We start from the raw sequence: 16653 nt of genomic DNA, 5'->3' as shown, positions 1-16653 counted from the left end.
ATATAAGAGTTGCATATTATAACTCTCTACTGTACATAGCATCACTTATGCTGTAGAACTTACTTTTCCTGCACTTAACTCTAAATAATACTGTGCTTTTGATCAGATTCAAAATGCATTTTATTGGCAATGTACTAGTACTCTGCACAATGACAACAAAGTTGAATGTAATCTAAAACCTACCGGACGTGGATGAACGTGAGCCTGTCAGCTCGGCAGAGCCCCAGAGAGTGGTCACCTGCCTGATGGCTTAGTTGCGTTCACTGCCCGATTGGCCCTCCAAATGCTCGAGGTACACAGCCAGTGTATAGCGTGGCTCCTTTCAGTCAGTTCAGTTTCTTTTTTCGTTTGTGGTAAAAAAAGAAAGGTAGGCTTAATGCAAATGCCACAACTCCTGGTCTCATCAGTGAGCCATAAATGCCAGGGAAGGTGTGCTTTTACCCAGTTAGCCACAGGTAGTGACATCACTGAAGGATGAAGCCTGTCAGTTAGTGCTTTCCTTGACCAAAACAATTCTAACATTCATGACTTTGACTAAATGGATTCTGCTAGGCTGTCAGTGGTGTACTAAATGTGTGAACCATATGTGTTGACGTTAATGTCTGAGGCAACATCGGGACACCATAAATGTGCTCACTGTATACAAGCCTACATCATGTAACCAAACAAAATCATGAACGAGGACTGGCACGTGATGCGTATGTAATTTACCCGTAAAGAGTGTATGGCACAGCAAGAGAGCGCTCAGGTTATTAGTGGTGTCCTACTTAACATGCACTGCGGTGCACTCAAAGGATACCAAACACCTCAAAAGAAATGCAACGAGAAAGGAAAACTCCGTCTGATTGTCTCTGCAAACTAGAACACAGACATCCCCACAGGCCACTGTCCTATTTACTCTGTAAGAGCACATTCATCTTGTGTTCTGGGGAATAGATTTTTTTGAAAATTAAAGCGCTCTGATTTTGTCAAGCTTGCTGGGATCAACAGAGCACCTGTCAGCCTCTCTCCCTCCCTCTCTCTCTCTTTCTCTTGCCTTGTTCAAGAGGATAAAACAATTACTTCAACCCAGTTCCCTTCATATGGAGTGATACAATTCTCCCGTATCTGATGCATGGTGATTATTAAACAGCATCTGTGTTGGCTTAAAGCATCAGATACAAAAAAAATATGTTTGGGGAAGAGCAGATTTCACATCCTATTGTATTCTCCTAGGTATGGTAAACGCTGGATCTCAAACATTTAAATAAGTAATTAATAATAATTACTGTAATGCTCAATGTTATGTTTGCACAGAGCCAAACATCAAACTCGCCTTTTTACTGAAAGTACTATTTTGCTTTAAGAAAAACAAAATGGAGTCTTTTACAGTCTAGGTTTGTGATGTTCTTTCTTCTCTGCTCAACTAAAGCCCCTCTATTGGTCTGTGTTTCTGGTGATTAGACTGAAAATGTTGAGACAGGTTACAAAGCTATCTCAAAGACTGAATGGATAAAATGAAGTCTCCTGAAACACTAGTTTAATTATTTTTCAGTCTTTCAAAAAGCTTTAGTTTGCCAGCTGATGAGCCTCATAGCTCTGTGTTCTTTATCACTCTGTGTGTGCATGTGCTTGCATGTGTGTGTGTGTGTGTGTGTGTGTGTGTGTGAGTGAGTGTGTGTGTGTGTGTGTGTGTGTGTGTATGTGTGTGTGTGTGTGTGTTTGTGGGTGTGTGTGTGTGTGTGTGTGTGTGTGTGTGTGTGTGTGTGTGTGTATGTGTGTGTGAGACAGAGAGAGGAAGAGAGATGAATGGCAGGAGATAGAGAGAGAGAACAAAAAATGAGCGAGATTACAAAAACGTTTAGGGAAAAAAAAACATCAGCAAGATATTCTTGCCAAGCAGGCAGGGGACAGTGTTACAAAGACTATGAAATCCCATTCCCTGACAGGCCACCCCAAGCTACAACGATCTTCTCTGAATCCTCAGCGACAACTCCAGTAGGCTTGACTCTAAATGATGTGCAGCCCTGTGCTGCATTCACCTTGGGGGAGAGACAGAGAGAGACAAAGAGCAATAGGGGAGGGAAGAGGTGCTGGAGGTAGCCTAGTGCTAAAGAGCTGAGCAGGTGTGACAGCACTGCAGGCTTTTGTAAGACGAAAAGGTTTCTCTGGCCTCGTGGCGATGCTAAACACAGCACAACCTCCTGTGTGACCTAGCAGTTCGCCTATGCAAGCGTAAAGGGGAAAAAGCAGGTCTGTCCGTTGGCAGACCAGGCCTAGGGCCTGGTGAGGTATGGCCGCCCTTGCCGTGAGTTCCTGTGGGAAATACTGGGTTTGTTCAGGGAGTTTGTGTTGTTTTTTTTCTCATTAGAAACCACTCACACGCCCAGCATGCTTGGCAATCTCTGCTTATCAATTGATATTCAGCTCATGTCACGTCATCCAATTTGTCAGTGACAGGCACCTTCAGCATAACCTTGCAAAGCCCCGTGCTAATAACAGTTTAATGTGAAGAGATATATCATTTTGAACACTGACAGTATGATGGAACTTACCCATCCGTAAGCATTTATGACACTTCATATTTCGTTATATGTATGTTGAAGAAATAGCACAAATTACTGACTTTAATCATCGGGTCATCAAGTCATCAAAGGTTCATTTTGTTTTCCACTTTGTAAACTGAATGCAGATCAGTAGATCCCCAGTCTTCAGTGTGTGTTTATAATGCCAGTTTTAACACATGATTTTTTAATACTGATTTTAAGTATTTGACCTATAGTGTTACAGTGTGACCTACAGGATGTCAATGCATGTATAGGCTCCCTTATTCAGAGTGCCATGACAAGTGTTTCTGCCTAGTATTTAATTTTTCCTGAAGGGGGCAGCAAATATTTCATTATGAAATCATTCTACAGTGATCTGAAACAGCTGTACTATAAATATAATATTATATACCAACATCAGGTTGTGCAATGCATCTGATAGCCTTATATCTCAGACCATAATGAGTTATAAATAGTAGACTTATTAGCAACGTTGGTGGAACTAGCTAAGTGAATCACACCAGTAAGATTGCCGTAATCAGTGATTTACATCGTGGGGAAGAAGACAATTTGTTCCCCATAAACAACTTAACCAACCACAGCAGTCACAAACGCGGATTTATTTACCTATCTATTCACCACAACAAAACACTCTGTGGCTTTCTGGAATAAAGTCCAAAGTGGGCGGTCCCACAATCAAAGAGTCCAATCTTGGTGAGATCACTTCCGCTTCATTCCGTTCCGTTCATTTTCATCCGCCAGAGTTTTTGTTCTCCATTTCAGCACGCCGCGCGTCGGAGAAGGGGATTTGCCGCGTTTAAGCCGCTCGGTCAACAGCTGAACCTGTCCGTACAACGCGGTTAATGATCTCTGAATATCGTCTTCAAAAAGTGGATACCCGCAAGTTTCCAAAGGGGATCAGCTGCTGTTTTCAAGACTAAGCGCAGCTTGGTTGCTGTATTAACTTATTTACAAACTCAAAATGGAGAATGAAGGCAAATATCTTCCTCAGCTGTTGGCAGAGAAAGACAGCCTGGATGCATCTTTCACACACGCCATGAAACTTTTGTCTGCAGGTAAAATTCAGATTGTGTAATCAGGTAGTAAACTTAAATGTTTCTGGACTCCTCTCTTGCTGCACGAGCGTGATGGTTGCTCCGGGTCTCAGACTGGAAGCATGCATGCTAGTCTGCGCAACACTAGGTTAGCTAACGTTAGAGCTGACTCGACGGGGGGTACCCCCCTAAAAAACAAAACACATGTTTTTATCAGATAAGCATATACAACTCATGCTTTTGAGCATGCCCGTTTTTCAACTCTTGGCTGATTTTGATCAAAGTCCAGAAAGTCTATCTAAAACTAACTTACTGTAATGTGGAAATGTTTTGGTGGTCTGGCAGTAACTATTACTCTTTTGGGTTCTTTTCAAATGGTAAGCGCTAAGTTGCACGTTGGAAAAAATAAATGCATTGTAACGTTTTTGGCTAGGTTTACTGCATTGTGACGGTTTGTAGTCCACCGGGCCATGTAAGTTCACCTCCGAAGTGTAACGTTCGTCCCCTCATGGTGTGAGAGGACAAGCTCTTGCATGTGAACCCAGCACGTTTCCAAGCTTGTCTGGTGGTAAAAGTAGGATTACTTCTCACGCCCGTGTTAAGTGAGGTTAAATCTTACGAATTACGTTTGGTAAATAATGTCGCTAATGCAGCCAATGAGGGTGCAAATTCTAACGAAGGGAATTTTGAAAATGACCTTGCTTTAACGCCAGATGATTAGAACCATTAAAAACGCCACAAATGGTTCTAAACAGGATACGCGTTAGATAATGTTTTGGCATCATGGCCAGCCAATATCATCTTGGCTGGACACATTTTTTAACACCAGAGGTCTGGATCCTTATAGCCTCAGTTACAATGTGGCTGACGAGACTGACCGTAAGAAATTGAAGACGGATGAAGTGACGAGGTTTTGAATCTTGTCTCGGCAATAAAACTGCCCCGAACCAGATGTATGGACTGAATGGGAAGTGTTGCAGCTGGTTATTGACCGTGCTCTTCTGCGGGAGATGTATTTGTCTGAGGATAGAAACCTCCCACGCCACATGTTTCTGATCAGTATCCACTGTGGACAAGGGTACTGTATACGAGGGACATAATCAAAACACCTCGATTTAACACGATGTGTCACAATTTCTGTTTTCGTGCCGTTGGTTCAAATGGTTCAGATGCTGATACGGAGCAGCATCCATATAATGTGACCCATCTAGAGCAAGGATTTTCAGTGTTTGTCCTGGGAACCCCAGTAGAGCGAGTAAATTAGTCAAATACTTAGATTATTTTCAAATCTTTTTCAAACAAGTCTTGGTTTCACCTCTTGGTTTCAATTCTTGATTCAGTTCGCCACGGGCTCGTCGTCGGAATGAGGTCAGATAAGTGTTAAGACGGTTTGTTTGAACATGCTGGGCTTTCGGTTTCCAGTAGTCTCGGTGGTCACCTCACTTGTTTTAGAACAACTGCCTCTCAGTTTTCATGGGCAGAGGAAAAACGTTAAGTTTACGGGTCCACTGGGAACATATTCTAGAAAGTCCCTGCTGTCACATGTCTGTCTTTCTTCTGTATATCTTTATTTGCCCTTAAATCTGGCGCTGTTGTGAAATTCCATTTCCTGGAGTATGATGATAAATTGTTTCATTACCACTGCTATCGATGGGAAATGCTGGGCTCTTCAAGTATTTCAATTATAAACATGAGTAGGCTGTGAAATGTGGGAGAATGATGGCAGTAACATTCATATGAAGAATATTGCATGTTATTGCTGAAAGGTTCGCTCGTTTTAAGGAAGGCTCTAAACAGAATGCGGTGCATAGGGGCAATGTTTTCTGTGTAAGGTTATCTTGCCAGTGGTTTCAATGAAATTGTAATTAACAGTTGCTTTAGATTGTTTTTTTGGGTGTTTTTTTGAGATGGTCTAGACTGTTGTTGTTGTTTTTACGGTTTAGCTCTGTAATATCAGTTATCCAAACTAACTGCGCTGCCTTGGGTGTGAGTTGTCACTCCATGGGAAAACATTGTCACTAATGTGCGTCAGCAGTTCCTCAGTTTTCCAGTGCAGTCTCGAGTCCCCCTTTCATGTTCACTTGACGGATCAAATGCTTGCAGCTGGAGAATAACGCTGTTCTTGGACTGATGAAAATGCCCACAGGCCTCATTTCAGCAAGGCGTGCATGAAGGCAGAGTTGAGTGCGTGTCTGTGTGTTTTTTTTTAGGGAGTTTTGAAAGCAGTTTTCTTGCCTTTGCAGAAATCGACAGAGTGGAGAAAGGGGAGGGCGATGACGAGGATAAAGCAACCGAAGGCTACCTGGACCTCTTCACGACGAAGAACATCAAGCTGAAGGAGCGGGTCCTCATACCCGTCAAACAGTACCCCAAGGTAAGAGCTGCCACCCCAACCTATCTCCTCAGCCCTACCCACCCTGTTTCACGCCCCTCAGAGCTTGTGTCTTAGGCGGTGTGGCTCAGCCAATTAAAGACCGCTCGAGTGAAGGGTTGTGGGTGATGAGAGCGACAGACCCCCGGGAGTGGAGTCGGCTTTCATGGGCGAGGGGCTGTCAAGACCTGCTCGCAGCGGACAGACATCAGCAAAGGCGTCTCCCTGCTTTCCTCGTGTGTCAGTGGCACGCCAGTGTCAAAACCTTTTCTGCTACTTCACAGGAACGGGTACGATGGGGGCAAGTAGGTTAGTATGCGGACACAAGATTAGGGCCCATTTACAACCCACGGATTTTCAAGACATGTCTGCAGATTTCATTCAGCCAATACGGGGTCTTGTAATTGCCTCAGCGTTGGGCCTGATCTAGTTTTGACTACTTTTGTTTCCTCTGTGCCTGCCATAGAGCACCAACAAATAGGAACGCGCAGGTGCCCGAGTGTCTTTGCTGGCTGCTTGAGACTTTAATCTTTTTGGGTTAGGGAGGGGAACGCAAAATGGAGAGGAACGGAGATATTCGAACCGAGTGTTGAATAGATGGGCTGGAAAATGTAAGGTGAATGTTTTGAGGGGGTGGCTGCTGTTGTGGAACAGGAGTTCTGTAGAAGCCACCACTGGCGTGGTCATGGTTTGGTCGCCAGGGCATCTGGCTCTCGGCTGATTGGACGGCCTGACCAGTCGTGTGTTGGAAGATGTTCGGCTGCTTTCAGGCACTCCGATCTGTCTCTATTCTGTTTCTGAATGAAGGGATTGTGTACGCCACTGGGTGTGTTATGATCGCTAGAACAACCCCCACAAAACTTTCAAGCAGGGTCTTTGCAGAGGCTGAGTGCAACGTGTGCTACAGATAAGTGCTCTGCTCTGCTACAAAACCAATCCTCCCTGCCCTGCTTTTGCTCCTCTGAAAATATGCGTTTTGCTCTGTTCTTGTAAACACTCTGGCACCTCCGTTTGGTATGAAGGACTGTTCTGATTTAGTATGTGAGATTTTAAATGTATTTATTTTTTACAGTCCAAACATGGTTGCCAATGATTGAAACCGGTAAGGTTGCGGTGCAACTATGTAGGAATGCTGCTGTTCCTACACCGAGTTCATAAAAATGAATCTCTCTCTCTCTCTCCCCCTCTTTTCCAGTTCAACTTTGTGGGAAAGATCCTTGGACCTCAGGGAAACACAATAAAGCGTTTGCAGGAGGAGACGGGTGCCAAGATTTCAGTCCTGGGGAAAGGATCCATGCGGGACAAAACCAAGGTGAGAGGCAAACAGAGCTGTCCTAAATGTATCGCCTAGAGAGAAGAAGGTTGTTTTAATTCAAGAAAATAAATGTAGGCATCAACAGGCGGTCTTTGTGATCTTTGATAGGCACAAATGAGATTTAATTCTTAACAAAGGTCGAGTGCTTGCCAGCATGTAGCCCTGTGAGTGGATGGTGAGGAGAAACCATAATTAATTCAGCTGACTTATTTGAGTGGCTACATTTAATATATTTATAATTTTTTTGTGAAGAACCAGAATATGTCACTTCAGTGCAGGTGCTCCACCAGTTGATGGACTGTTATTTATTTATTTATTTATTTATTTATTTATTTATTTATTGCGAATGAAAGGACTTAATTAAATGGAAGGGAAGTCCAGGATCTGCTGTGAGTGGTAAATATTTGACTGAATAAGATTTGTTGAATGAGAAGCAGTCAGACTCACATTCTCCTCATTAAGACTCTGGATAATTTGCTTTGATCCTTGCTTGTGCAGTTTCTTTAATCATTTAACCATGAAGTGGTAAGTAGGCTGTTATAAGGTTCATTGTCAGCCACGGGTTTCACCTTTTGAAATACCACACCCCATTGGTCTCTGTAGTCCTAATAGATTAGAGTGTACAAGTCAAACCTGCCTGTACTTGTCAATTAGTTCTCAATTAAGCAGTTTGATGCCATGAATATAATTGTACAATGTTCTGACTCAGTTTTCATTGTCACCTTTCTGATGACTGTGAATGACCTTTTTGGCTGTATGGATGTTCCTGCAGTGAAATAAACTCTACATGTGTATCCCCTGCAGGGAAGATTTTTGCTCTGTGTAGTGCTGTCCGATGCTGTCTGCTATGATCTTTAGAGGCAGTTTGAGCCTTCCCTAGCGAAGACCTGCCAGAGCCTTCCATGCTTTTACCCTCTGTACACGAGAACATGCTTGCCTCCCTGAAGCCTATGTTACATGTCACCTTCTAAGGGTCATGTGCATGGCCTTGTTTGTTGAAACCTTTATTTATGATGTTTGTTTGTTTGTTTATTTATTTACTTACTTCTCACTCACACACTTTCATTTGTGTTCCTCCAGGAGGAGGGCTTGCGGAAGAGTGGCGAGCCCAAGTACGCACACCTGTCCATGGAGCTGCACGTGTTCATTGAGGTGTTTGCGCCCGTCCCAGAGGCCTACCTGCGCATGGCTCACGCCATGGAGGAGGTCAAGAAGTTCCTGTTCCCGGTAAGCGGTTGTTCCTTGCTGTTCCCACAGTTCTTGTTAGATGCTCTGTGAGCAGACATGAACTTTGCCCGTCTTTAAAGTGAACCGGGGGTGGTTGTCTGGCCTGATTCCCCCCCTCCTCTGGCTTCATTTTCACGTTTATTTTTAGCCTTCTATTTTTTTAGGCCTATTTCTTCGCTGTGTTTAGGATTAGATCATTATGTCCAGATTGGTCTGTGTTGAACATTGACTAAACGCATGCTAAAATGGAGCGTGTCTTGCTCTTGCTTTTGGCAGAAGATTAAAATTTAATCAGATAAATTGCCGGCTTTTGTGGCCTAATTCTGCTGCTGCGTGACGAGCGAGAGGGAATTTTTATTATTTTTTTTCTGGTCAAGTGGCATCTATTGTTTTCATGGATGAGGATTAATAATCAGAGCCGCTTCTATGATGAGCATTAGTCAACTAGCTAGCACCTCACAGGCTCTCTGTCTCTCTCTCTTTTTCATTATCTCCTTCCCTCTTTTCTGTCTGAAGTTGAAGTCAGTTTCTCATCTTCCCTGTCAGATATGCTTGTGGGTGCTGCGGTCTATTCTGACTATGAACAGGATATTGCTGTCTGCGCTCAAGGGGCCTATGGTTATGTCTGCACGCTTGACATTGAAGATCTGCGTTTTTTTTTGCTTTGCTTCACTGCAGTGTGCAATCATTCTGTTCTCTTGCCTCTCTGATTCTCTTCTTCTCTCTTTATCTCTTTATTTGTCCTCTGCAGGACATGATGGATGATATTTGTCAGGAGCAGTTCCGGGAGATGAACTACCTGAATGGGGCACCAGAGCACCCCCCTCGGGGCCGGGGAGGCCCCCCAGTCAGAGGCCGAGGGGTGCCCCACCCACCCTCCGCCCCGCTAAGGTAGAACACCCAAAACTGCCCGACCACTTCTACCTACAGCTATACCAATTTCCTCCCCTGCCCCAAAACACCCCATCCTGGGCAGTTCTTTTTCTCCCCCAATATCAATGCCACGCTCCACATCATCATATGTTAATGTTTGATGAACCCGACTGCATGCCTGTTTAGCCCCCCACCTGTCGTACAAGATCTGCCCCAGGCTGCTTCCTTCATTCGGTTCTGAAGTCCATGTGCATCCAGTCATGACCAAAACTTGTGTCGGTGCTTGCAGACCTCAGCACCTTGGTTCCTAATTAGAACATTACAGTGTGTAATTTCTCTTTCTCTCTCTCTGCCTCCCTCCTATCTCTCCTCTCTTTCCAGGGGTAGGGGCATTCCACCACGTGGTGGCGCCCCCCGTGGAGGACCCCCCAGAGGTGGTGCTGTGAGAGGTGCCCCATCGGGACGAGGGGGACCCCCGGCCCAGCCCACCAGGGGAGTAGCTCCCACTCGGGCCCACCCACCCGCCCCTGGGCCCCAGCGCATGGCCCCACCACCACAACACCCACCCGCACAGGAGACATATGAAGAATATGTAAGTAGCCTTCTTTTAATTAGAGACATAATGGGCATGAGTGTGCCTGGTAGAGAGACAATGTACCGTACCTGTTGTATGGGCACTGCCGGTCTAGGTGGCATATGTGGCTATGTTGACATTTTTTTATGTGATTATGTGATTCTTTAGTGTGACTTACAATAACAGCATAGCCCAACACTACCCAAAAGCTAATCAAGGAGACCGCAAGACTAGCTGAGCTTCACTTCTCACCTTACAAAAGTGGCAGATGACTTTATGGAGTTGAAAGTGTTGCGGTTGGCAAGTGCTTTATAAACAGCAATGGAAAGTTTTTTTTTGGGTGCGAGTCTCCACCCGGAAGCTAGACTGAGCAGAGATCAGTCCAGTGGTTGCATTTCACTAACGCATTTGATCCATGCCAAACCCTGGTCGTACTGTTATTTATAAGGTCAGTCACATTTAGCATTTTGTGATATCGGTGCAGGTCTGCAGAAGAAGATTTAGTGCTTGCATGATTATGATTATGATGATTGCTTTAGCAAGGACTTGACCGAAGTAAATTGTCTTTAATTCTGTTCTTTTCTCTGCAGGCTTATGACGAGAGCTACACAGATCCATCTTATGAGTCATATGACAATTACTACAATCAGACACAGGCGTAAGTATTTTTGAACTTCTACTATTCAGGCGATGCATTCATCACAACCAGTCAAAGCCGGGGTAAGGGTTGAGTGGGACAAGTTGATAAGGCCCATTTGTTGAGAAGTGCCACACTCATCCTTTTGCTGAATTTACATAAGTGCCCATGTGCTTGCTCGAAGACATTCAGTCCACATTTTCTGTGAATTGCCTTGACATTGTTCATTGTTAGTGGTGCTGTTTTTTTTTTTATGTGACTCGTCATTGCATTTGGACCTTTTCCCCCTCTGAATCCAGAGAGCCAGAGTATTATGACTACGGACACGGAGAGACGCAAGAAAGTTACGACTCGTATGGTAAGGCCACACTCAACTCGTGATCCTCTAGGCCAGTGCAATGGCTAGCGTTATGTAATATGTCTGGTGGTCCACAATCTGTTTTGCAACCCTACTGGGATTACCGCCTGTGCTGTCCTAATGTGTGTGTGTGTGTGTGTGTGTGTGTGTGTGTGTGTGTGTTTGTGTGTGTGTGTTGTCTTGTGTTTATTGGAACTCCAGCTCAGGACGACTGGAATGGAACTCCTCGCCCAGCCCCCGGAGCCAAGGCCCCACCCGCAAGGCCAGCGAAAGGAACATACCGGGAACACCGCTATGCACCGTACTGAGCCCCTAAAGAGCGGAACAGTCTCCCCTTCCTTAACGCGTCGTCATGACAACTGTCTCCCACGGCAGCTCACGCTTTAAGCAACCCCAACAAAAGTAATTGTCCATTATCCCACCCCACCTTCTCCCTTCCACTCGTTTAGTTGTACTACCCTGGACTTGTTTCAAACAAACAAACAAACAAACGAACAAAAAAAAAGTGAAGGAAAAGGGAGAATTCATCTGTTTGCTTCAGGAATGACCACGTTAAACTGCGGCGGATGAGTTGGGGAGGCGGCTTTGTTTTAAGAAGTTTTTACTTTGCTTTTGGTTTCTCTTCCTGTTCCATCTTCCCCTGGCTTTTGCTTTTTTGTTTGCATTGTTGACAGCAGACTTCCTTTTTATTTTTGTTTTCTTCTTCAGTGGTTTGGTTGGTTAAAATTAGTGGAGTTTTAAAGCTTAACGGCTGTACAGACACATGTTTAGTGTCCAAGTTCACTACTTTTAATTTGTGTTTAATTTTAAAATGAATTTATATAGATGTGCAGTTGCAGATTCCCACTTAGGCTACATTTCAAAATTCTGTTAAATATCAGCAAAATAACAAAAAATGCCCTTAAAAGTAATTTCATTTATGTAATACTCAAGCAAGATTAAATCTAGGAAAGGAAAACCAATCTCTGTTAACAGCATTGCCAACAGTCCAATTCATGATTATTTACACCATATTTGTTTTAAATAGTCTTAAAAGTTGTAAATATAGATTTAGACATCAATATTTTTCATTGTCTAATAGAGTTTTGAAATATAGCCCTTTTAGACACTGTCGAGATGGACTGTCCTCAAATCCTTAATTTCTTAAAATTAATAATTTATGGCTGTTCAAATAAAAGATTTGCTTTCGTAAAAGAGGCCCTCTTTTGGCTCTTTATCATGTTAAAAAAAGAGAAAAAAAAGAAATTAAAAGCAAGAATTTTCATCGATGATACCATGCTATATAAACTGCATGCTCAAACTTGTTGTAAGAAGGATTGGGACAAACAATCTCCACAAGGGTCATCTCTTTCTAATGTAAAGGGATCCTGCAGCTAAATCCGAACTTCTTGTACATACTTTAAAAACGTCCAAACTGTACTGCCATTTAGTCTCTGTATCCTCTCCGTAAAATGCATTATGCTACATGTGTGACCTTGCCTAAATAGGTAACTAAATCTGTCCAAAAAATGTTTTGCAGCAGTTTGTCAATAAAGCTTAGATTGTTTTCTATGAAACTTAACTTGGTTATATTTTTTTCTTTTCCTGTCATCTTAAAATCTGTAATGCCCTTTTTAAATACCTTTTAACCCCACAGTTTCAGTAGGCTTCTCTTCAAACGGATTTTAAATTTTTAAAAGAGTGCATGTAGCCTGAAGACGTAAACCTCTCTTTAACGGTATCTTGTGTTTTTGATTTGATCATAAAAAGCACAACTTTAATCTTTCTCTCTCTCTTTATACTTAAAAAGGATCCTAGAGGTAAGACCTGTGGCCTTTTAAAAATAACCCGGATAGCTTCGTAATGTCTTTAGAAAGAGCAAAAGCATTCAGTGCCTGGGTATGTATAAAACTTTTATTGAATGACGTTTCTTTTTTTATTTGGTCTTACTTACAAGGATAGATGTATTGATTCTAGCCTGAAATAACTTTACTTTAAACAACCCTTCGAGTTTGGGCTCCAGAGCCATCTATATGTTTCACTTGATGCAAAGACGCACTGCTTGCTTGTTATGGCAAGGAAAGTGACAGGACTGTTAAACTTAAAGGTAACCCTTAACCCTAAATTTGCAATTTGGGTAGTCTGTTTATATCTACATGTGTGCATACATTTTTCATTTCTTACCTTGATGTCTTTAAACCTGCTGGTAACTGCGTACAATTAAAACATCCAGTCTTAAAATAAAAAGTAAAGCGTAAAAAAAAAAAACATAACTCAAATATGCAGTGTTAGTTCTTTTTTTTTCTTCTCAAAAATAATGTGTACTAACATGTCAGCTCAGATTTGTAATGCAACTCTTGCTATAAAAGGAGGAAAAAGTTTTGCCAGAGCCAAATCTTGACTGTTATCTGTGGAGCAATCTAGCTGCTGCTACTTTTTTCTTTTGCCTAATCTGTATCAGAGTTAACTAACTGTAATCTTGAAAACACGTTTCAAGCGTCCTAATGACAGTTCTCGAAAAAACAGCTTGAGTTGCATGAACTATAAGTATTGTTTAGCATGTGCATGAAGATTTTGTACTACCCTAGTCTTGACCTCAGTAGGTGTTTTGTCTTGGCAAGTGAAGTCACTTTGCTGTTGCTCTTCCTCCAGGTACTGCGAGTGTGGACCACTGCGAAGGCTTGAAGGAAGGCGTTGAAGTAGAACCGAAACTATTGAAGTCTTGGCTCAGGTGAGCATTGGACTTTTGTGTGTGTGTGTGTGTGTGTGTGTGTGTGTGTGTGTGTGTGTGTCCGTAGCAGAGCTCCTACTACGAGTCTCGTTATCGGGCCAAGACAGAGAGCAACTGTACTTGTGCCTGTTTGCAGTGTGACTTCTAAATGCCCTCTAAAAATCTGCCCTCTCTGTTGATTTGATGGAGGCGTCCACAGTGTGCTCTCAATTGTGGTTAATCCACATGCACTTGCCTTACCCCCGTGGCGTGTCAGAAATGTTTTTGTATTTAGTCGGCAAAAAAATATTTGCAGTCGGCACAGAGATTTCCTGTGTGTTGCTCCGGCACACTGCATTGCCGCAGCTTTGGGTTTGTGCTGTATGCAGATGGGGTCCCTCGTGAAATCGCTGTGACATGAAAAATGAGGCTCACGCTCTTGAGCGCGCTCAGTGACAGCCGAGGCAGGGATTTGAGGCGAACGCTTGGGACAGGGGTAGCAGGATTTGGTGGGGTGGTGCTTGGTCCAATTTTGAGCTTATTTGCACGCACTCTCTTATCTGAGAGGGACTGAACCTTGAGCAACAATAAGAATAATGTCTAGAGAGTGGTAATTCAACTTTTGATGATTGGTCCAATTAGTGTTTAAATTAATAAAGCACAGCTGGGTTGTCCTGTTGTACGGGTATTGGATTTGACCCCTGCAGACGTAAGGGTCAGTGAAGGGCCACTCTGCCTTGTGTTTTGCCAGTCCTCAAGGAAGTTTTTCACCTAGTAGCCTAAACTTCTTTGCCCAACACGTATGTTGACATTATGGTCTCTAAAAAAACACCTGAGGCAATCAGACCATACTCTGCAACCAGCTTTTCATCTAAACAGTATTGGCATGTGGCCCAAGGGGAATAGGTTAATGTATGTGATTTAAAAAAAAAAAAAATTTGCCATTCTAATGCCTGCATTTGTCATTTTTTCCACAGGGAAGGCCCTCGTCACAGTAGCGCCACATGCAGAATGGTGTCGATCTCCAAGCCGTGTGGATCCAGCCTAGTGTCTCCTCATTCTGAAACGAAGATGGGTAGAGAGTGAGTGAGGCAAAGAGAAAGAGAGAGCCTCAGGGAAGACCTTGTGTGGAAGGCTGGGAATAACGGTCGTGGTTGAAGGGGGGGGTGGGGTGGCTGCTGCATCCGCACTCCTCCTTTTGAGTGAAGAGGGAGAGAAATCGATGTGGTCTGCTGCAGGCCAAGCAAAATGAGGGTGGCAGAAAGCACTCATCGGGCCGGATCAAAATAAAAGCCTCACTTCCCCGTGACGGGCCCGAGAGGGGATGGGGAAGGGGTGGGCCGGCCAGCTGTGTGTTCTGAGGTTACTGCCTAATGTGTTTCGAGAAGAGCAGGAATCATTATTCCACCCCAGATCCCTCTTAGATTCAGTGTGTGTGTGTGTGTGTGTGTGAGGGCATGCGTTGGGCATGCACTTGTGTGTCCACAGGAAAGGGTCTCTGAAGCAAACTTAATGCTGTCTTTAAAATGACCACTCGCTGTTGCCACCGCCGGCCATGAAATCGCTTCATTTTAACAAGCACCCCGAGTTCCATCTGCGCTCGCCTGCTGATGCTCTGCTTCTTGTAATGCCATTTACGTTTCATTTACTTCCGCCTCTTCGTGTGTGTGTGTGTCTGTGTCTATGTGTCTGTGTGTGTGTGTGTCTGTGTGTGTGTGTGTGTGTGTGTGTGTGTGTGTGTGTTCCTTTTTAAGCAAACCAAGAGGACTGTTTGCTCAAGCCATCACCCATGGTTGCATGCACCCTTACACAATGGAATGTGTGCAGTGCTTTGAAAAGAAACCTCCTCTGTCGTGTGCCTTAATTGCCATGCCGATGTTGGTCCTGCTCTCATGAGCAGAAGACGCGCCCTAGTGAACGTGCCAAAGGAAGTGCCTTGCACGTATCCCTGCGTTTGCAGAATTAATGCCCTCACCGCAATTAATAACTGTACCGGCTCAGTTGCTCTTCAGTAGCCAACTCCCCCTTTTTTTTTTAGAGGGGGTAGGGTGCTAATGGTGCTTTAACTTGTGTAGACATTTCCCTCTTCTCTTCCTCCAGAGATGTTGGAAACTGAAGGCCGCCTTGCACTCATCATTCTGTCACATATGCGCGCAAACACACACACACACACACGCTCTCTCTCCCCCTTGTAAATGTATTCATTGACAAACTTCGGAGCTGCAGCACTCTGCATCTGTGTGTGTGTGTGTGTGTGTGTGACTGTGTGTTTTTCAAGCTTTTCCAGTGAAACTCATCCCCCCCCCACACACACACGTTGAATGCAAGCATGCCATTTCAACCAATTACTGCTGATGACAGTTCCACTGTCCCCCAGAGGTAGTGCTGATTGCTGACTGGCTAACGGGACCCAGCGTTATTACATTAGACAGAAATCACTCCTCGACGCAGATTTTAATAAGCATTAGCTACAGCTCAAGCTCCATCGAACAATTGGAAAAAGAGGGGGGGAAAAACTGCTGTGACAAGCTCTGTGAGTCTGTAACCGGGGGGAGGGGAGTGTCGTTATAATGAGAAATCTCCAAAGCAGATAATGGAAATGTTTCATGAAGGCATTTGCCGGTGCTTGGTGTTGGGCACAGAAGTGGGATTTTTTTTAAACAGAAAACCAAGGAACTTCTGGCGGAAAATATGAATTCTATTCATGCTTGACTGATAGAGCTAAACAGAGCAGTTCTTTTTATAGTCCACACACACAGACACATACACACACAGCGTTGTTGCCTGAAGTGGAGCGCTCTGTGATGGAAAAGCCTGACCCGTACCTTCAGGGCTCGGCCTTGTGGTGCATTGACTGTGCTAGGCGTGACAGACTGGTAAAAATGCCGCCGCTGTCGGCTCTTGTGGGGGGGTCATGCCCATGCTGAGGCTATGCAGGGTCAACTAAAACCAACTCTGTCCTTCACCTGTCACGTCGTTTCTTTTCATGCATGGAGACTGTTGAACTTGCCTTTAGTTTCTTTTATTTT

At 44.0% G+C, this 16653-nt stretch overlaps 1 protein-coding gene across 2 annotated transcripts; it reads left to right on the top strand.

The window, feature by feature from the left end:
- The first annotated feature begins 3333 nt into the window (after window positions 1-3333).
- Window positions 3334-16124, top strand: khdrbs1b (KH domain containing, RNA binding, signal transduction associated 1b). Of its 2 annotated transcripts, XR_013968630.1 has the most exons (11): window positions 3334-3601; window positions 5824-5954; window positions 7147-7263; window positions 8347-8493; window positions 9245-9384; window positions 9748-9958; window positions 10531-10598; window positions 10877-10935; window positions 11137-11337; window positions 13567-13645; window positions 14602-16124. XR_013968630.1 is itself a non-coding variant. In XM_080837726.1 (9 exons), exons 1-9 carry the CDS (start codon window positions 3508-3510, stop codon window positions 11241-11243), a joined length of 1074 nt encoding a protein of 357 aa, XP_080693852.1. In that variant the 5' UTR covers window positions 3334-3507; the 3' UTR covers window positions 11244-12491. The 2 variants fall into 2 exon arrangements, 1 of the variants encoding a protein (XP_080693852.1); XM_080837726.1 differs by lacking the exons at window positions 13567-13645; window positions 14602-16124 and having other exon boundaries at window positions 11137-12491.
- Window positions 16125-16653: the final 529 nt, after the last annotated feature.

This window comes from Sprattus sprattus (assembly GCF_963457725.1).
Source record: "Sprattus sprattus genome assembly, chromosome: 4".
NCBI classification, from domain to species: Eukaryota; Metazoa; Chordata; class Actinopteri; order Clupeiformes; family Clupeidae; genus Sprattus; species Sprattus sprattus.
The sequence above is the reverse complement of the archived record's forward strand: the minus strand, read 5'-3'. Positions and strand labels throughout refer to the sequence as shown.

Coding starts and splice junctions, on each gene's coding strand:
- khdrbs1b (XM_080837726.1), top strand. CDS start 3,508: ATGGAGAATGAAGGCAAATATCTTCCTCAGCTGTTGGCAGAGAAAGAC. Junction 9,959..10,530: donor AGGAGACATATGAAGAATAT/GTAAGTAGCCTT, acceptor TTTTCTCTGCAG/GCTTATGACGAGAGCTACAC. Junction 10,599..10,876: donor TACTACAATCAGACACAGGC/GTAAGTATTTTT, acceptor CTCTGAATCCAG/AGAGCCAGAGTATTATGACT.